The 22,177-nt window shown below is 37.3% G+C and overlaps 1 protein-coding gene across 4 annotated transcripts in view; it reads left to right on the top strand.

Annotated features, from left to right (window-relative positions):
- The window catches only part of Spata6 (spermatogenesis associated 6), a 108,469-nt gene that overhangs the window by 62,856 nt on the left and 23,436 nt on the right, over positions 1 to 22,177 (top strand). For all 4 annotated transcript variants that reach the window (XM_021159686.2, XM_021159685.2, XM_085839080.1 and 1 more), the window contains 2 exons: positions 2,461 to 2,501; positions 18,168 to 18,352. In XM_021159686.2, coding sequence (XP_021015345.1) covers positions 2,461 to 2,501; positions 18,168 to 18,352 — 226 coding nt within the window. The remainder of the gene's footprint in view (positions 1 to 2,460; positions 2,502 to 18,167; positions 18,353 to 22,177) is intronic.

Genomic DNA, 22,177 nt, shown 5'->3' with positions numbered 1-22,177 from the left:
GGAACGGTGTTGAGATAGATGTCTTACAGGAGTAACACTGTTGATGGTTCTGTGAGATTCAATGGGTCTGGGTCTCTTATAGCTGGCATAGAAGGAAATGATTTCTGATTGTTAGTTACTACTTAGCATTTGATTATTTCAATTGTCTATTATATCCAGTTGGTTAAGAAATCTATAACGTAGTATTAGATTTTTATGTCTAAATATGCCTTTATTTCCATATTTTTTGTTAATAAGAAAATCTTCTCACTATATTTATTATATTAGGCTGCCCATGATGCTGTACAAAATGTTATAGAATGCTACATTTAATAAGCAAATGATTATGACATGTTCTGCATTTATGGAGCTTCAGAAAGCCATGACCAAGATGCTGGGAAGATAGCTTATTTTCTACCATGCCACTGAATAGTCACTTGACTTTGTTTAGGTAGGAGGGAGAGGAAAGACAGAGCAGGAAAGGAGTGACCAAGAACAAGGTCTCTGGTATGTCTTCTCCAAGAACAATGATTATGTCTTGAGGCCCATTGTCATGCCCTGATCTAAACGAGATTACCTCCCAGAAAACCATTACACTGGGAGTGAGGGCTTCATCATAGGAATCTTACAGGAGGAGATACAGACATTTAGTTTTTAACATGCTTCATGCTGTAATTGGATAAGAAGCAATAACTAGAATTTCAGAATCTTTTCTTCTAGCAGCTACTTAGATTTCATTGTTTAATTATCATAGGAACCTTCAGAAAGTTTAGGGACTTATTATTTCCATTTTATAGATAAAGAAACCCTATGTTTGAAGTAGTTCAAGATTAAAAATTGTATCTGAGTTAGCTCTTTTCTGTTTCTTCATATTTTTCCTAAATAGAATCTCTATGCCCCATTCAAGTCTCTCTAGGTTGACAAAGCTTTTTATTGTTTTCAGCCTTGAGGGATCACTCTCTGATATATTTTATATCATTAGTTGCCTGTATCTTTCCTATGTCTAACCTGCTCTTTTATGCTTTTGTTGCTAAACATTGTACAATATAACTAAAATAGATTTTGAGTTCTCTATGTCCACAGGCTATGGTTTTTATCTTCATTGTCTCCTGCATTTAGAGTTTAGTTGGTTCCTAATTGTTGGTGAGAATGATTAAATGTGAACATTGAAAAACTGAACATCAGAGTATAAGCTTAATTTGTAAAAAATAAAAGAAAATCATGAGGCTGTCAAATTATGCTGACTTTATAAATGGCTTGTGAAAAGCAGGAGGCATATCAATGTGTTAATATGGAAACTTGGTATATACTAGTTGCCAGAAAATTGTTATCTCAGTCTTTAAACCTAGTTCTTCTCTCTCTCTCTCTCTCTCTCTCCCTCCCCTCTCTCCCTGTGTGTGTGTGTGAATTAAACCATGACCTTGTTAAACTTTGATTTCTTCTACTGTTTGTGGTCATCAGTGTATTTACTTGCAGAGGAGTTAGACTTTTATTGTAAGATTGAAGACTAGTTGACATGATTTGATTCCTGTTGATAATAAGATGAACATTAACCTTGTGTGACATGCACTAATATTTTCACTGACGTTTAGCATGGTTGAAGACATCAAGAAAACAAACATCTTGGGTCTTTGATACCTATAGATATTCTGGATAAAGTTGAGAGAATAAAATGTAGAAACTTTTGACTAGAATATGTAATGGGGAGTAACAAATTAGGATTCTGACTTGCTTACTGAAAATCTAACAATCTAACAGATTATAATGCAGCTTGAATGAACTTGTGAGTTATTTTAGTAATATTCATGTACTCTATGATGTCATTATTTGAGGAGAGATTTAGGATTTGATTTCAATGCTAATATTTGGTAGCTACTATACTGACATCTCTCACAGTTTATGTAATGTAAGTCTGGATTTTGATTCTAGCACAAATAAGTGTTGTTTTCATGCTTTTTAAATGAGGACTGAATCAGAGATGGAGTATGTAACATGACTACAAAAATATATCTAAAGTGACAGAATTAGAAATTGAACCCAGGCATGCTTGAATTAGAATTTGATTTTGGAATTAGTTACCTTTTAGCTTTTATTCCTACTTTAATCATTAGCAATTTCAGTGATATACAATGTTTAGACAATGTTATAAGAGATGGACATCAGACAAATTCAGAATAGTGACCTAAAAGTTTAAGGAGAAGGATTGGGACCATAGTCAGTCTTGGAGCCTGAAGAATTCAGTGACAGCCACTTTCTACCAAAGTCTGCATGTTCCATATACCCTGCCATAGATGTAAGGAACATATGGTAAACTGGTTTAGTGACTGAAATCACTTTTTTAATTTTTTGCAGACTCATTGGTTAACCAAAAGGAATTATTCTTGTGTCTCTGTCTAATAACTCTCTACTATAATGATGCCATTTTTTTTTTTTTGCCTTTCTAATGTTGATCATTGATCCTTTGTTCTGCACCTTTTGCAGATCATCCTCATATTGGCTGCTGCAGATCCAAGGACTACAAGGTATGTTAAAGCAATTATATTATGACAACTTCTCTGATTTTCAGACAGCATAAGTGTATTTCTGCTATATAAATTCTGGCAGAAATGATCATTTTTATTTTAAAAAATAATGTGAAAGCAATAATTGTCATAGCATGGAATGTCATGGTTTTGGGATCTGTGCCAAGGGGGTTCAGTGGGCCTTCACTGAATGTCTTCCTACAGATATGCTGTGGGTTTCATTATCTATTTGACTAATTGTTGAAATTAAGTTGTGTGTGTGTGTGTGTGTGTGTGTGAGAGAGAGAGAGAGAGAGAGAGAGAGCATGGGGAGAGAGACCTTCATATGGCTTGTTGTGATATGCGTATGTGTATTTAATGCATATATGTAATATATGTACACACACTGACACACATGTATTTTCCTGTGAAATATGAGTATGTGTTTAATGCATTTATGTAATAAATTATATATGTTTGTATATATATTATATATGTATGTAACATCTACACATATATACCTGCATATACAAGAGAGATAGCATGTGAGGATTTCTTAGTTATTCTAAAGGCAGACTTTCTTTCTTCATTTCCTTTAATTAATTCTACACAGTTTATAATTATATATTTATTTTCATCTGTTTTTCAAACTTCCTAGTCAATAAGTATTAAGATATTGACAATTTTATTAATTTTGTTTCTTAATAATTGATATTATCTAGTATATTGATATATAAGTATAAGATATATATGTATAATGCAAATTATATGAGTAGACTGTGGAAATATGGCAACCAAATATGGAAAGAAGAGGATAAAATTTGCATGGCACTAATCTGGCTGTAAGTTGACTAGCTCACTTAGAGATAGATGTGAAGACACTTTTCACAGTGTGTTCTACTAAGAACTGCACCTCAAAGCCGCCTTTGTCTCCTACTCTCCTCTACATTCATTACTTCTAGGGCTCGCTCCCCTTGGAGACAGTAAGGAGTAAAGTCACAGATGATGCTCTAGCCAGGATGGAGATTTTCATGGAAATACATCTATTACATTGACTATGGAAAGAATACAAGATTATTTTTATAGACAAATAGTAGTTAATTGATAAATATCCAGGTAGTAGAAAAATAAAGGATTTTGATAGGAAAAGAACTATGAAGCTTGGAGTGTTCCGGAGAGTTTATAGAAAGGACACTTTTTTGAAGCCCCTGGAGCCATATAGGAAGAGAGAGACGAGTAAGTCTTTCAGAAGGAAAGCAACATGAGGATATGCTGAAGGACAATGTTCACTGAGAAAAGAGAATCGGTGATGGACTTGAATGAATGGTTGTGCTGAGGGGTGACCACATCCTCCTTTTCCTGAGGCTGCTACACACCTGGTACAGCCTCTGCCTCCTCCTTGAACATTTTCAAATTTTCAGTCTTGATTTGATCCTTTGAACAAATTAGATTCTCCTTAATGTCGATGCTTAATAATGATCTTTCTTCATAAATACTCATTCTTTTACTCTCATTTTTTATTCTACTGTTTACTCCATCCTTAACCAGTGTCTACTTTCTTGTCATGTGCAGTTGCAAATGTCTTGTGTATAGTAGGTATTTATTTAATACATTGGTTCTCATTGGGGAAGACATCTTCAAAAAACATTTTGAGTATTTACAGTTATTAGAACTGACAGATGTTCTGCAAAGAGTAGGATGATTTGAAACGATGAAGATTTTTTTTTTTCATATCACACATGGCTTTCAAGACACTCAGAATGTTTTCAGGTGAAAAACAGATTGGTAGTTATCAGAACCTAGAGTTTTATATCTACAAAAAACCCAGTGACACCAGAAAAGAAATACCTCCCGACACATAATAATCAGAACAACAAATGCACTAAATAAAGATAGAATACTAAAAGCAGTAAGAGAAAAAGGCCAAGTAACATATAAAGGCAAGCCTATCAGAATTACACCAGATTTTTCACCAGAGACTATGAAAGCCAGAAGATCCTGGACAGATGTTATACAGACACTAAAAGAACACAAATTCCAGCCCAGGCTACTATACCCAGCCAAACTCTCAATTAACATAGATGGAGAAACCAAAGTATTCCACGACAAAACCAAATTCACACATTATCTCTCCACGAATCCAGCCCTTCAAAGGATAATAACAGAAAAAAACCAATACAAGGACAGGAACCACGCCCTAGAAACAACAAGAAGGTAATCCCTCAACAAACCTAAAAGAAGACAGCCACAAGAACAGAATGCCAACTTTAACAACAAAAATAACAGGAAACAACAATTACTTTTCCTTAATATCTCTTAATATCAATGGACTCAACTCCCCGATAAAAAGACATAGACTAACAAACTGGCCACACAAACAAGACCCAACATTTTGCTGCTTACAAGAAACTCATCTCAGAGAAAAAGATAGACACTACCTCAGAATGAAAGGCTGGAAAACAATTTTCCAAGCAAATGGTCTGAAGAAACAAGCTGGAGTAGCCATTCTAATATCAGATAAGATTGACTTCCAACCCAAAGTCATCAAAAAAGACAGGGAGGGGCACTTCATACTCATCAAAGGTAAAATCCTCCAAGAGGAACTATCAATCCTGAATATCTATGCTCCAAATACAAAGGCAGCCTCATTCATTAAAGAAACTTTAGTAAATCTCAAAGCACACATTGCACCTCATACAATAATAGTGGGAGACTTCAACACACCACTTTCACCAATGGACAGATCGTGGAAACAGAAACTAAACAGGGACACAGTGAAACTAACAGAAGTTATGGATCAAATGGATCTGGCAGATATCTACAGAACATTTTACCCTAAAACAAAAGGATACACCTTCTTCTCAGCACCTCATGGTACCTTCTCCAAAATTGACCACGTAATTGGGCACAAAACAGGACTCAACAGATACAAAAACATTGAAATTGTCCCATGCATCCTATCAGATCACCATGGACTAAGGCTGATCATCAATAACAAAATAAATAATAGAAAGCCAACATTCACGTGGAAACTGAACAACACTCTTCTCAATGATACCTTGGTCAAGGAAGGAATAAAGAAAGAAATCAAGGACTTTTTAGAGTTCAATGAAAATGAAGCCACAACATACCCAAACTTATGGGACGCAATGAAAGCATTTCTAAGAGGAAAACTCATAGCTCTGAGTGCCTCCAAAAAGAAACTAGAAAGAGCACACATTAGCAGCTTGACAACACACCTAAAAGCACTAGAACAAAAGGAAGCAAATTCACCCAAGGGGAGTAGACAGCAGGAAATAATCAAACTCAGGGGCGAAATCAATCAAGTGGAAACAAGAAGAACTATTCAAAGAATCAACCAATCAAGGAGCTGGTTCTTTGAGAAAATCAACAAGATAGATAAACCCTTAGCCAGACTAACTAGAGGGCACAGGGAAAGTATTCTAATTAACAAAATCAGAAATGAAAAAGGAGACATAACAACAGATCCTGAAGACATCCAAAACACCATCAGATCCTTCTACCAAAGGCTATACTCCACAAAACTGGAGAACCTGGACGAAATGGAGAAGTTCCTAGACAGATACCAGGTACCAAAGTTGAACCAAGATCAGGTTAATGATCTAAACAACCCTATATCCCCCAAAGAAATAGAAGCAGTCATTAATAGTCTCCCAACCAAAAAAAGCCCAGGACAAGATGGGTTTAGTGCAGAGTTCTATCAGACCTTCAAAGAAGATCTAATCCCAGTTCTTCACAAACTATTCCACAAAATAGAAACAGAAGGTTCTCTACCCAACTCATTCTATGAAGCCACAATTACTCTGATACCTAAACCACAAAAAGACCCAACAAAGATAGAAAACTTCAGACCAATATCCCTTATGAATATTGATGCAAAAATACTCAATAAAGTTCTTGCTAACCGAATACAAGAACACATCAAAACAATCATCCATCCTGACCAAGTAGGTTTCATCCCAGGGATGCAGGGATGGTTCAATATACGGAAATCTATCAACGTAATCCAGTATATAAACAAACTCAAAGACAAAAACCACATGGTCATCTCGTTAGATGCAGAAAAAGCATTTGACAAGATCCAACACCTATTCATGATAAAAGTCTTGGAAAGATCAGGAATTCAAGGCCCATACCTAAACATGATAAAAGCAATATACAGCAAACCAGTAGCCAACATCAAAGTAAATGGTGAGAAGCTTGAAGCAATCCCTCTAAAATCAGGGACTAGACAAGGCTGTCCACTTTCTCCATACCTATTCAACATAGTACTTGAAGTCCTAGCCAGAGCAATTCGACAACAAAAGGAGATCAAAGGGATACAAATTGGAAAAGATGAAGTCAAAATATCACTTTTTGCAGATGATATGATAGTATATATAAGTGACCCTAAAAAATCCACCAGAGAACTCCTAAACCTGATAAATAGCTTCGGTGAAGTAGCTGGATATAAAATTAACTCAAACAAATCAATGGCCTTTCTCTACACAAAGAATAAACAGGCTGAGAAAGAAATTAGGGAAACAACACCCTTCTCAATAGTCACAAATAATATAAAATATCTTGGCGTGACTCTAACTAAGGAAGTGAAAGATCTGTATAATAAGAACTTCAAATCTCTGAAGAAAGAAATTCTAGAAGATCTCAGAAGATGGAAAGATCTTCCATGCTCATGGATTGGCAGGATCAACATTTTAAAAATGGCTATCTTGCCAAAAGCAATCTACAGATTCAATGCAATCCCCATCAAAATTCCAACTCAATTCTTCAACGAATTAGAAAGTGCAATCTGCAAATTCATCTGGAATAACAAAAAACCTAGGATAGCAAAAACTCTTCTCAAGGATAAAAGAACCTCTGGTGGAATCAACATGCTGGACCTAAAGCTTTACTACAGAGCAATTGTGATAAAAACTGCATGGTACTGGTATAGTGACAGACAAATAGACCAATGGAATAGAATTGAAGACCCAGAAATGAACCCACACAGCTACGGTCACTTGATCTTCGACAAGGGAGCTAAAAACATCCAGTGGAAGAAAGACAGCATTTTCAACAAATGGTACTGGCACAACTGGTTGTTAACATGTAGAAGAATGCGAATCGATCCATTCCTATCTCCTTGTACTAAGGTCAAGTCTAAGTGGATCAAGGAACTTCACATAAAACCAGAGACACTGAAACTTATAGAGGAGAAAGTGGGGAAAAGCCTTGAAGATATGGGCACAGGGGAAAAATTCTTGAATAGAACAGCAATGGCTTGTGCTGTAAGATCGAGAATTGACAAGTGGGACCTCATGAAACTGCAAAGCTTCTGCAAGGCAAAAGACACCATCAATAAGACAAAAAAACCACCAACAGATTGGGAAAGGATCTTTACCTATCCTAAATCAGATAAGGGTCTAATATCCAATATATATAAGGAACTCAAGAAGGTGGACTCCAGAAAGTCAAATAACCCCATTAAAAAATGGGGCTCAGAATTGAACAAAGAATTCTCACCTGAGGAATACCAAATGGCAGAGAAGCACCTGAAAAAATGTTCAACATCATTAATCATCAGGGAAATGCAAATCAAAACAACCCTGAGATTCCACCTCACACCAGTCAGAATGGCTAAGATCAAAAATTCAGGTGACAGCAGATGCTGGCGGGGATGTGGAGAAAGAGGAACACTCCTCCATTGTTGGTGGGATTGCAAGCTTGTACAACCACTCTGGAAATCAGTCTGGCGGTTCCTCAGAAAATTGGACATATTACTACCGGAGGATCCAGCAATACCTCTCCTGGGCATATATCCAGAAGATGTCCCAACCGGTAAAAAGGACACATGCTCCACTATGTTCATAGCAGCCCTATTTATAATAGCCAGAAGCTGGAAAGAACCCAGATGTCCCTCAACAGAGGAATGGATACAGAAATTATGGTACATTTACACAATGGAGTACTACTCAGCTATTAAAAAGAATGAATTTATGAAATTCCTAGCCAAATGGATGGACCTGGAGGGCATCATCTTGAGTGAAATAACACAATCACAAAAGAACTCATACAATATGTATTCACTGATAAGTGGATATTAGCCCAAAACTTAGGATACCCAACATATAAGATACAATTTGATAAACGCATGAAACTCAAGAAGAATGAAGACCAAAATGTGGACACTGTGCCCCTTCTTAGAATTGGGAACAAAACACCCAGGGAAGGAGTTACAGAGACAAAGTTCGGAGCTGTGATGAAAGGATGGACCATCTAGAGACTGCCGTATCCAGGGATCCATCCCATAATCAGCTTCTAAACGCTGACACCATTGCATACACTAGCAAGATTTTGCTGAAAGGACCCAAAGATAGCTGTCTCTTGTGAGACTATGCAGGGGCCTAGCAAACACAGGAGTGGATGCTCACAGTCAGCTATTGGATGTATCACAGGGCTCCCAATGGAGAAGCTAGAGAAAGTACCCAAGGAGCTAAAGGGATCTGCAACCCTATTGTTGGAACAACATGATGAACTAACCAGTACCCCGGAGCTCTTGTCTCTAGCTGCATATGTATCGAAAGATGGCCTAGTCGGCCATCACTGGAAAGAGAGGCCCATTGGACTTGCAAACTTTATATGCCCCAATATAGGGGAATGCCAGGGCCAAAAGAATGGGAATGGGAGGGTAGGGAAGTGGGGGGTGGTATGGGGGACTTTTGGGATAGCATTGGAAATGTAATTGAGGAAAATATGTAATAAAAAAAAACCCAGTGACTTTTTTTACATTATTTTATGATACACTGTATCATAGGAGTGTATGTATATAATTATTTGTTTCTTTAAAACCATATACTATGATTTTCTTTTATTTTTTCTTTAGTTTTAAAAATTATTCATTTTACATCCCAATCATGGTACCCCCTTCCTGGTCCCACTCCCACAGTTCCTCCCATCTTTCCTTTTTTTCTGAGTGAGTGGAAGTCCCCCTGGTTCTTCCCCTATGCTGCCAAGTCAAATCTCTGCAGGGCTAGGTACATCTTCTCTCACTGAAGCCTTACAAGGGAGCCCAGCTAGAAAAACATGTTCCACAGACAGACAACAGCTTTAAGGATAGGCATAAGACTGTTGTCCAGGACCCACATGAAGATAGAGCTGCACATCTGCTATACATGGAGGTAGGGAACTAGGTTTAACCTGTGGATGCTCTTTGGTTGGTGGTTCACTCTCTGAGAGCCCCGAAGGGTCCAGGTTAGTTGACTCTGTTGGTCTTCCTGTCCCCTAAGAGCCCTCAATCCCCCCATCTATTCCTCTGCTCTTCCATAAGAGTCCCCAAGCTCCATTCAATGCTGTGGTTCTCTGTATATGGTTCAGTTATCTGCTAGATGGAGTCTCTCAGAGAACAGCCATGCTAGGTTCCTGGCATAACAATATCATTAACAGTGTCAGGGATTCGTGCTTGCCCATGGGATGGGATATTGCTGGTCATTGCTTGGTTGTTCCCCCAGTCTCTGCTCCATCCCCTGTCCTGTTCTTATAGACAGGATAAATTCTGGGTCAAAAGTTTTGTGCATATATTGGTGTCCCTATAGCTCTACTTGGGGATTCCTGTCTGGCTAGTGAAGGTGACCTCTTCAGACTGTGAATCTTAGCTAAGGTCACCCCATTGATTCTTGGGACTCTCATATCCCAGGTGGTATGTCCTCATGATACCCACTTTCTCAAAGAGTGGGAACTTGGTGGGAGAGGGGCTGGGGAGAGGTATGAGGAGGGTTCAGGATCAGGTATGTGGAGAGACAGGGCAGATAGCCAGACAACTATAAGGATGAGTGACTTTTAGTTATCAAACTAGTGATAGTGCAATATATTGTTTTCCCCTAAAGTGTGAGTGTGTGTTAAATGTCTTATAATTAAATTGTCTTGGTTGATTCTGCTAAGTTTCAAAACACACACACACACACACACACACACACACACACACACACACACACACACACACACACACTATGGCTAAGAAAGATGACAAATAGCCAATTATTGGGCAAAATGAGGAGGTGGGTTTGTTTTCTGGGCAAGGCAGGAAGAGTAGGTGAGGAGGAGGAGTGGCAGGAGACTGGGCATGGAGGAGGATGGAGGAACAGTTATGGAAGGAAAATGGAATAGAAGCACATGGCCTGGAGAAACTATAAGTAGTAGGGATTTCATAGCCGGGGAAGAAAGTGTTGTAGAGGCATATCTGCCTAGTATAGGCATGCAGTTTATAAATACACAACTGAGTTGTGTTTTCCTTGCATGGGTTTATTGGGATTGGAGATTTACCACAACACACCCCAAATAGTCCACCATGTCATTTCTATTCCTTTAACTATCAGATTCAAATGAATGCTGCCTCTCCTTATCATTACTCTGCAAGTATTTAGGGGAAATGAATTCTATGAGAATTTCAAAACTAAGGAGTTCTTATGACTCTTTAAATAAAGTAATAGTAAGTCAACTTACTGAAATTGAAAAATCATCCCAACTTTAAAAAGGGAAGAAAATAAAAGAAAAATATTGTAACTCCACATTATGAGAGAAACATGCTCCAAAGATACCATTGAGTTTGTTTTGTGTTGGTCTTCTACTGCTAGATATGGGCTTATCCTAACAAGTATTATGTTTCCTAGTGAGAATCCCTTGGAGAAAACTAATCTTTCATTTGTAAGTGGCTATCAGTTGCACATAACTTTAGAGTTAAGGATGGGGTCATGTGTTCACTTCTTCAGTTCAAAATTCCAACTGGTGAAGACTCATATGACACAGAGCTGCCTCAGGCTCTGTGACTTCATGTGTGCACTAGCTTTGTTGAATCTAGAAGACCTTGATTCCTTGGTGTCTTCTATCACTCCTTGTGCCTACACTCCTTATCCTTCCTTGCTGCAGAGTTCCCTGAGCCATGATGGGGAGGGGCTTAATGGAGAGATTCCATTTAGTGCTGAAATAATGTCTGGCTGTGTATCTGTTTCTATCTGTCACAAAAGGAAGTGTTTCTGATGAGGGTTGAGCAAGGCACTGATCTAAGAGTATAACAGAATATCATTAGGAATTATCTCATTGCTAAGTTCTTTTGGCAGAACAGTAGTATTTGGTTTCCCCCTAGTCCTTGACCTACCTAGTCTCACCTTGGCCACCCAAGCAGTGTTGGGTGTGAGACCCATCTCATGGAGTGTGCCTTAAGTCATATTAGATATTGGTTAGGAAGGCTCACAAGCCTTGTGCCACCATTGCACCAGCTTATCTTGTATACAGGCCACCATTGTAGACTGAAGGGTTTGTGGCTAATTCACTGTTCTTCTCTGGTAGCATAATGAATACCTTCTAGTACCATGAGCTTAGGTCCATGGGGGTGAAGTCTCTAGGTAAGCAACAACTTGACTTCTTTGTGTCTTTAGGTGTTGTTTTCAGGAATGCAGCTTTACTGTCAGTTTGTGGAGAGCAACCAAGAACCTTGGCAAAGACTTAGATTGTTTGAGGGTTCCCATAGGACCCCTTTGGCCAAGACCTCATTTAGATGTAACCCATTCCCAGGACTAGAAGCTTCATTTGGTTATGAAAGATGTCTCATTGGGGCTCTCTCTCCTGTTATTTGATGATTAAATTTAGATCACCTTCATGGATGTATATATTTTACCTCTACTGCATTGTTTCCATATGACCCCTCAAATGTCTCTTAGTTTTAGTGGTCCTTGCCCATATTCCCTTCTTCATGTCTCTCTTCTTCCTCTTACTTATTTGATCCTTCATTTCCAGGCCCCCATCCCTGATCATCTATAATCATCTGTTTCAGTGGTTTTCAGTCTATGGGTCATGACCACTTTATAGGTCACATATCACATATCACATAGCTACATTATAATTCTTAAGAGTAGCAAAATTCAAGTTATGATATAACAACAAAGTAATTTTATAGTTGAGGTTACCACAATATGAAGAATCCTATTAAAGAATCACAGGATTAGGAAGGTTGAGAAGCACTGCTCTATTCTATTTCTTTCTTAGGATACATTTTCTTCCTATCTCTAGTACTTTACCTCTGTACACACTCTGTAGGTTGTAGCTTGCTTTTTGAAGCAAACATTAACACTAACATCTACCACATGCAAGTGAATATATGCTATAATTTTATTTTTGTGTTACCTCATCCAGGGCAATTTTTCCAAGTTTCACCAATTTACCTACAAATATTATGATTTTTCTATGTTTTTTTTAAAGTTAAAAATTTCTTAATTTTTTATTCCTGGTACCACTACCACAATTTACAGGTCAATATACCTGTTGTAATGAAAAAGAAAAAAGAAAAAGACAAAGCTACAGTGGATGAAAGACCTCAGGAATGTACATCTAATGGACAGTATATTGCATCAATAGCTGCACTTTTTGGAAACTGTGGCTATGACAGTCCTGAACAAGAAGGGTTTTCTGTTTAAGCTGCAGTGACTTTTCTGGCTATGGATCATCGTTCCTTCTGTGGCAGATTTTTACAGCTCAGCTAATGTGTTTGGGATGACTGTCTCAAAGTAAACTGCAGCTTTCCTGACAACTCACTCACTCTCCTGCTAAGAACTGTAGCCTTTTCTGTTTTATTTTAAAACCTTCTGCTACCATACCTACCACATTCACCTCCATACCCATAGCCACCACCACAAGGACTTCCTGAGCTTCTTCCACCAAAACTGCCTCCCCGCATGTGTCTATAATTTGATTGTTGCTGTCCACTATAATTTCCCTTTCTTAAGTGCTGCTTAGCCATTTGTGTTTTCTCTTTTGAGAATTCTGTTTAGATGTTCCCCATTTCTAAATTAGGCTTTTTTTTTGATGTCTAGTTTTCTTTTTTGTTCTTTATTTATTTTCAGTATTAGCCTTCTATCAGATGTGCAGTTGGTAAAACTCCTCCTTTACTATTGCGTAGCTCCTTTTCCCAAATGACAGTGTCCTTTGCTTTTCATTTTTATGAGTTCACATTTATTAACTCTTCTTAGTGCTCATGTTAATAGTGTTCTGTTCAGAGAGTATTTTCCTGTAAAGCAACCTCCTAACCTGACTTTTCCTTTAGTCCCTCTGTTTAATGGAAAAGCCTTAATGTTTTGTTTTTGTTTTAAGGCTCAAGTCATTTTTGCATCTTAACCTTATACTATTTATGTTTTTTAAAACTTTTTCTGACTCTGTATCTCTTAATTTCTGTTCTCAAAACAGTTCTTTCCTAAGAACTCTTTCATTTTTTCCCTACAACTCCTCAGTTTCTAAAGTGTAAATGGTAAAATTTTATATTTTCTGTGTAGAATTTATATTTTACATTTACACATGTTTATATTAGAGCATCTGTATATATCTATGTACACATGTGATTAGATCTTCCTAGCATCTATTATCTTACATACCTTCTTGATGAGAACATTTAAAGTCTTAGCACTTTTCACATATTAAATACATATATTTAACTGTAGTCACCATGTTGTACAATAGATCTCTGCATTCCCTTTATCTTCTCTGCTTAAAATTCTGTCCTTTTGACCAAAGGCCGCCCCACTGTGGTGCTTGACAGTCTACACAGTCAAAGTGTATGAATTGATTTTCAGATTCTACAGGTAAGTGGGGTCATAGTCATTTGTCTTTCTTTGTCTGACTTATTTATCAAAATGACTTCTGGAATCATGCATTTTATTGCAAATAGCAGGACTTCCTTACTTTTTAAGGTCACATAATATTCCATTATATTTATCACATTTTCCCAATTTTCATCTCTTGATGGACACAAACTGATTTCATATGAGCTCATTACTTCTTGAGCGGTTTTGCTAAATGCAGAGAAGAGCCAGTGCACTCATGTTTCTTCCCTGCTGTTTCCTTAGAGACATAAGCTTGGAAGTTATGTGGTCTATTTTCCAACCTATTTTAGGCAAGAGTTTTATTAAAAAATTTTGTTGCCGTTTTATATGAATCTTAACTTTTCTATCTCCAAATATCTATTCCCTTGCTGCCTGCTCCCAAGGAATACATAAATGAATATTTAGCTTTATGTTAAGGGTAGTATATTAAAATATCAACTTCTGAATTGCTCAGGGTAATGCTATTTGTTATACAAATAAGACTCTTAACTTCAGAAGCTAAATATAGTAGAGATTTAAATTTTAATCATTTAACAAATAGAAGGTGCTTCTGAACTTCTGTTTCATCCTATGCATTAACCCATTTGTGGCTCTTCTTAATCTTTTACTTCACAAGCACCATTGTAGGCATGGAGAAGGCTCTGATTCTTAAGAGCCTGGTCTTGGAATGGTCACTTGTCTATGTTTGGTTGCCTAGAACTGACCACAGTGCCTCTCTTGATGCAAAGATTGCTTCTTAGCAATATCTTTACTATGGCAGAGGACAAGATGAGTTGTGGTAGATGTCTAGTGGTTTCTGTGGTATTCTAAATTTGAACTCCTTTCCTGCCCCTTCACAAGGATTTTGTGACTGGAACTATCATGCTGGAAATAAAAATGTAACAAAACTACAAAGCATCTCCATTCTTGGTGGCATTCCATAGTAAGGTGGATGTTCATAGCCTCTAGTGTATTTGGACAGTAACAAATGTCAGGGATCATATACATAATGCTTTGACATTATGCTCATCACCTTCCCATTAGTTTAAACATTTTAAGGTCTTATTTTATTTGGTATGTATTTTGACTGCATGTGTACCATTTACATGCTTTATGCTCAGGAAGGTCAGAAGAGGGCATCAGATACTATACAATGGGAGGTAAGGGTATTTGTAAACCATCTTGTGGTTGTAGGAACCAAAGTTAGGTCCTATCCAAGAGCAACAAGTGCTGTAATCCTTTGAATCATCTCCCCAACCCCAGTTTTGATTATCATAATAGGTACTTGAGATAATTTCTTATAAAGAAACATTATGACTCACAAAGTTCCAGACTCTAGATCACAGTGCATTGGCTGCATTGCTTTGGTGAGGTGCTATAACATGGTGGAAACCTGTGACAGAGCAAACTCACTTCCATCATGAGCCAGAATGCATGAGAGATGTACACTGGATCTCTCTCTCTCTTTTGGTTTTGTTTTTTTGTTTTGTTTTGTTTTGTTTTGTTTTGATTTTTTTGAAACAGGGTTTCTCTGTGTAGCCCTGGCTGTCCTGGAACTCACTTTGTAGACAAGGCTCAGAAATCCGCCTGCCTCTGCCTCCCAAGTGCTGGAACTAAAGGTGTGCACCACCACTGCCTGGCGGATCCTACTATCTCTTAAGACCTTCTGGTAGGCTCCACTTTTAATGGTTCTACCAACTTCTGATGGATCCTGTCTGAGGATTAAACTTTTATCACATGGGTCTCTGCATAGCATGTAAGAACCATACTATAGCAGCTAAAAACCAAAGGATTTAATTTAACATGATTAAGAACTGGAAGACATCTTGAGGACTTTGGTTTGTGGTTCTAATGAATCATTGGCGAAATTATTTAATTTAAAAATGAGCAGGCAATTGATTATTATTAATGTTCAATAAATAGTCTACAGCATAAAAGCCTTATTACATATGAAAAGCTTAAATCTGGCTTGGAAGGGGCATGTAACAAACTGAAAAAAGCCCATGAAAGTCTGTCAGTACTGGCTATGTTGGGAATTCAACCAGATTATTTCAAATTTAGGACTTGAATCTATGATTCTAGATGTCAAAGATGAGTTCTCCAGGAGGCAGTTCACCTGTGAAGAAAGGAAGCAGGCAAAACCCAGCAAATTCCAAAAAGTGAATCAAAACACAACAATCAGAGAAGGAACCTAGGGTGCTGTTGCAATGACAACTACCAAAATTCTCATTCTCTGGGCAGCTCAAAGAGGAATTTAGCAATTTACAGTTGTTCATGTATATGAAACTTCCTCCTGTAAACTTACACAAAATACCAGACAGTTATATTGTAGAACCATTAGCAATGCATTACCAGTTTTCAAGTAATGAATACATGAAAATATCATTAAGAGGGTTCTGCAGCCCTGGAAGACTGTGAACTTAGCTTTAGACTTGGTTTAAGAAACCTACTACAAGAGCTATTTTACCATGGCAGCTAGAGAGACCCCTGAGAAGGGAAGCTTAAGTGATCTTAGAGGATCATAGAGGAAGGTGCAATTTGCACATTGGGGGTTTTATTGGTGTCTGAGATCTTTGCATCTATATACTTTAGTGGGCTCAGAGCTGTCAACAGCTAATTCACTAGATGTCTCCCCCAATCGGTATGCTCTGTTATCTTAATGGAAGCTTTTTAGGGCATAATTCAGAAAGGGGGTGGGGAAGCACCATCTTGACAGTAGTGTCTCTGAAAGTGAAAGGTTAAGAGGTGATATTTATAAAGTTTAGAATCATGAACATTTTAATGGAGATGGCTTTCAGTATGAGAATGTAATTAACAAAGTTTGTATATAGAAGCTCAAGGTTTATAAACACAGAGGCTAGAGGCTTAGCAAGTCATAATAGTGGAGCCGTGAAGAAAGTATTCAGCTGTTCTGAGAAAGGAATTGCTTCTTCACACAAAGAGAAGAATCAGTATTGTTTTGAGAAGGGAATCCTTTTCAGGAGAAGTCATATGGAATGAAGGTGGGCCTGACTTCTTCATGTAGTTAAGCCATATGGATGCAAGTGTTCTGGGTTCTCCTATTTCAATAAGTTATATTTTTCCCTTTATGCTTTACACATCATTAGTTTTGTTGAACTCAACATGACAAACTTTAGTTGCATCATTTTCTTCAAATGATATACTTTAGTGTTATGTCTGAACGAAACTCTTCATGTGTCTATATACCATATTATCTGTATTATCCATCTGTCTGTTAATGGACACTTGGGTTAATTCCCTAATGTGGTCATTGTATCTTCAGATCCTTAGTATGATGCTGTCCTAACTGTGAGGCACCTGCTGACTGCTCCTTTTAAAGGAATTCCCTTTCATTTGCTTCCATCCCACTCTAGTGTTTCTGATCTCCCTTCTTGTTTTACTTTCTTTGGTGGAACTTGGAAAGCTTCATGTGTTATGTATGCATCATGTTCTATGCTTGTCTTAAAGCTACTTTCCTTAAGAGTTAATTCTACTAGAGTACAAGTACCACAATAGCCAATCTGTGGTTCATTGAAATGTGTTCTTTATTTTATAGACACCAATCTAGATACTTTTCCCACTCCTACTCAAAAATGTCTTGAGTTAATGAAATTTTATCGTGTTTTGACTATCTAAACCTGACCTGAACAAGAGCAACAGTAGATATGCTTAAGTTGATGGAGGAAAGTTCAGGTGGCCTCAACCATACACAAAGAACTGCAGGCAACTAAATAATGCTCAGAGTAGAAGAAATAATTTTACCTAGGGAAGAGCACACCACTTGATTAGCCAATGGCCAATGACTGACAAAGTTGTTTTTATGTATTTAGAAATATGCATGTAATAGCAATTCATGAAAATGAGGTCATAAATTTGAAAGGGAGCAAGGCAGGGGTATATGGGAACATTTGGAGGCTGGAAAGTGGTAGAAGGATGATGTAATCACCATTTCCAAAAATAAAAATAATTTTAAAAAATTAAAAATTATAGAGTAAGTATATATGTGTCTGTATATATGCATGTATGCATATAGATAGATACACATTTTTTTTTTTTAAAACAGGTTATCAGGTCACCACATGGGAGAGACTTTGAGGATCCCTTTGAAAGGTGTGAGGAATATTTGAGCCCAAGGACATGTAGCAAGCCCCAGCATTCTGCAAGGACCTTACTAGTCCATTCAGCACCTTCAACAACACCAAAGCATTGTGCAAGCCCTGTGCTAAATAGAGCCTCTCTCAGGGAAAGGTAAGTGTAGTTTCTGTTTTCCCCCATCTTTTCTTTTTGATCATGAGTTCAAACCCAGCCTGGACTATACCTGTCACTTCTTTTGAATATTCAGCACTAGAAACAAAACAGCATATTCATATGAAGAGATTATTTATAAAATTAAATTTTGAGACTTACTTAAAATTTTTATTTCAAATATATTATATATTGTATTAGTATTTCTCTGTAGCATAATTCACTTGAAGTGAACTTGTTAGCCACATCTGGCTCTTTATTTCTAATTAGTTAATGTAATTTATTAAAGGTGAAAATCTGAATGTGTGATAGGTTGTCTTAGTAGGCCCCCTCGTGAGTTATTATAATTGGTTTGCCTTTAGGTATACAAATAGTCTACACTGAATTTTCTGATTAGTCTCAATGGTAAAACACACATTGTTGTGTGGTATCTGGCTTCTCATTTACCTCCTGCCAGCAACCAAGAAGAATCTAAATCATGGGAAGAGTTAAGCTCTCTCTCTAAGAATGTTTGTGCTCCAAATCAGAAGGCATGGGAAAAAATAACCACCGTTTTACATACAACTATTTTTTCCCATTAAAAAAAAAAAAAAACCTAGGCTCTTTTTTTTCCCACAAAAGATAACAATTTTAACACCTTGACTCTCACATCCCATGTTTATATATGGTATAAAAAACTAGCCACTCAATTCTTAAAACATTAAGTTTGTTCATTAACAAATATTTAACTAGCTGTAGAAACTCTATTAATAGTTCAGCTGAACACAGCTACTTTGAGCAAGATTATGGCTGCTGTAGTAAAACATCCTGCTCTGAACAGATAAGTTTATCTGTTTCTTCATTAGCTTTGTAAGCATTTGGACTTGGGGAGGGCAAAGGGAAAGGAAGGTAATGTGAGTATGTGTGTGATACTGGCCACTTGATACTGACATACAGAATATTTTAAATTTAATTTAAATTTGATTTTTTTGAGAATTTCTTGCTTGAGTGCTCTATTTACACCATTTCCCTATCCTCCCTCCTTTCATGTCCCTCTTTTAAGTAAATATTTCATCTTAAATTGGGGTTTCCCCACCTTTGATCATTCAGTTCCCAGATGAAAGACACACAGCTTTTATATTTAAATAAACCTTAGTTAATAATAAATCTGGACAGATATCTACCCTCTTAAGGTATCAGATTCTAGTTCCTCATCAATAACCCTGTACTGGCTAGTTTTGTGTCAACTTGACACAGGCTGGAGTTATCACAGAGAAAGGAGCTTCAGCTGGGGAAATGCCTCCATGAGATCCAGCTGTGGGGCATTTTCTCAATTAGTGATCAAGGGGGAAGGGCCCCTTGTGGGTGGTACCATCTCTGGGCTGGTAGTCTTGGATTTTATAAGAAAGCAAGCTGAGCAAGCCAGGGGAAGCAAGCCAGTAAAGAACATCCCTCCATGGCCTCTGCATCAGCTCCAGATTCCTGACCTGCTTGAGTTCCAGTCCTGACTTCCTTTGGTGGTGAACAGCAATGTGGAAGTGTAAGATGAATAAACCCTTTCCTCCCCAACTTGTTTCTTGGTCATTATGTTTGTGCAGGAATAGAAACCCTGTCTAAGACAAATCCCAAGTTATAACTAGGCATATTCCATCTGGGCCGCTCTTAACTCCAATTGGCCAGCCCTCATGGCTATGTTTTCATGACTCTCCCAACCCATAGCATCTTTTTCCCTTTCCATCTTCCTCCTCCCCTCACCCACTCCTTGTAGTCCCTTCCTTAGGTCCCAAGCCTGGAACTAAGACTCTGCCTCTCCTCTTCTGTCTAGCTGTAGGTTGTAGGCATCATTATTCTCCAATCAGGGATAACTTGGGGGGCAAGGTTACATAGTATCACTTGGGTCTACTTGTGGATTCTCTCATTCCTGGGGGCAACCAGGCCTAGGGGGCCAGTATTTAGCATTTCAGTACATAGTAAGAGAGTAAACATCAACAACTAACTTTTCCCATGTCTCCCCTCTCCCACTTAAATTCATAACCTCTTTTATAATCATTATTGTTACACATTGCATGTATATATATATATATATATATATATATATATATATATACCTACTAAATGTACTTTGTGTTGCTCATATGTACATGTGCTTGGGCTAAACACTTAAGACTATATAACTTATAGGTTATATAAGTTATCTGGAGATGTCTGATTCTTCTTCCTGTTTGTGGCCACTGAGGTCCTGTAGCTCTTCATGTAGGGTTGGGGCCTTGGGAAACTTTTCTAATCCACATCAGTATGTCACCTGGTGCTGTCATTATATAGATCTTGTTTATGCAACCATATTGTTGAGAGCTCATGGGTGCCTCCTCCCTTTCATGGCTACAAGACACTATTTTGCATTAGGCATACTGATCCTCTGACTTGTAAGATCTTTCCACTGCTCTTCTTTCATATTCCCTGAACCTTAAGTGTAAGATTATGTTGTACATGGACCAATTAGAGCTGGACACTTTGCCATCACTTTTCAGTAGTTTGACTAGTTGTGGAGTGAAATACAGAATTTTGATTGATGCCATTTCTAGTTCATTAGAATCATGCCTAGAGATTGGCATTGGGATAAAGTAGTGCTCTCATATGGTGTGTGCAAACACATGCATACACAAGCACATATTTTCTCACTTTAGAAGTTTATTAGAAAGTCTTGAAGGGAGGGTTTCTGAAGAAGTCTGATGACTTGAATCTCACTATCTTTGCTTGATTTCTGCATTTGCTTAGATGTTCAGATACAGTGAATAAATGTCTTAAATGTTACTGTGGTTTTGTTCTGATACTTGTCGTGTGTATAGGTTTTCAAGAATGCTTTTACATATTGTAAATATTTGTAAATATTGTTTTGTGGTCTTTCATCTTTTTAAATGTATTTTGTACAATTTTCAATTCTACATATACTGCAATAGCACAGGATCTTGAGAAGTTATTTTATCTGTATATACAATTTTGAATATCTGTGAATTCTTTATGGAGTATAGTTAGAATTAACTTTTCAGCTATATTTCAGTGGGAGAAATAACTTGAGTAAATATTACTACTTGCATTCTCTTTCACCCTGCCTCAAGTTTTATGAGACCTCATTACACTCAGTCACCCCAGGTGACCTGAAAATTGTTATGTAGATCGACTTGGCTCATCCTCCTGTGTCTACCTCAGGAGGTTTAGGACACTTATTTCCTGATGAATAAATGTGCGTAAGCTTTTTGCCAAAACAAAGTGAGTGTCTTTAATATTCAACGTTGATTAGATGATTGGATGAAAGTAAGGCACATTGAAAATAAATTGCAAATGAATTTGAACTCACCAAGATGAGTTAAAATTTTATTAATGTACTGTTTATGGTAAGCGTGATAGTTTTTTCCTACCGATGTATAACAGCTCTATTTCAATGCATTTAATAAAGAAGGGCATTCTTCTAGTGTTCAGCTCATATTATTAGAGGCTCAAACGTTTTATTCTTTTCAGGACTCTAGCCCTCTTTAAATAAATGGTAGTCTTGGGTTTGGTTTTTCTAGATCATTAGTGATATATTTGCAGGTGTTTACAGAATCCATTGAAGTAATGAAACAGTATAAATTGCTGTTAAACATATATTATATATCCCAGTAAAAATTGGAATTTTGTCTAGGATTTGTATGTCAGCAACACATCTGCAGAAGCTTTTATTTATAGTATTAATTAAAATTATATTTTCTCTAAGGTTGAAATAAGATGGTGACCCTTTGATCATGTTTTCTTAATAAACAGATTAAAAAAACTTTATCAGTTTTAGCCAATGAATTCTTATTTTAGTGAAGG

The sequence above is a fragment of the Mus caroli genome, unplaced genomic scaffold, assembly GCF_978045245.1.
Source record: "Mus caroli unplaced genomic scaffold, Mus_caroli_1 scaffold_6, whole genome shotgun sequence".
NCBI classification, from domain to species: Eukaryota; Metazoa; Chordata; class Mammalia; order Rodentia; family Muridae; genus Mus; species Mus caroli.
Note: the sequence above shows the minus strand (reverse complement) of the source record. Positions and strands in the feature narration are given on the sequence as shown.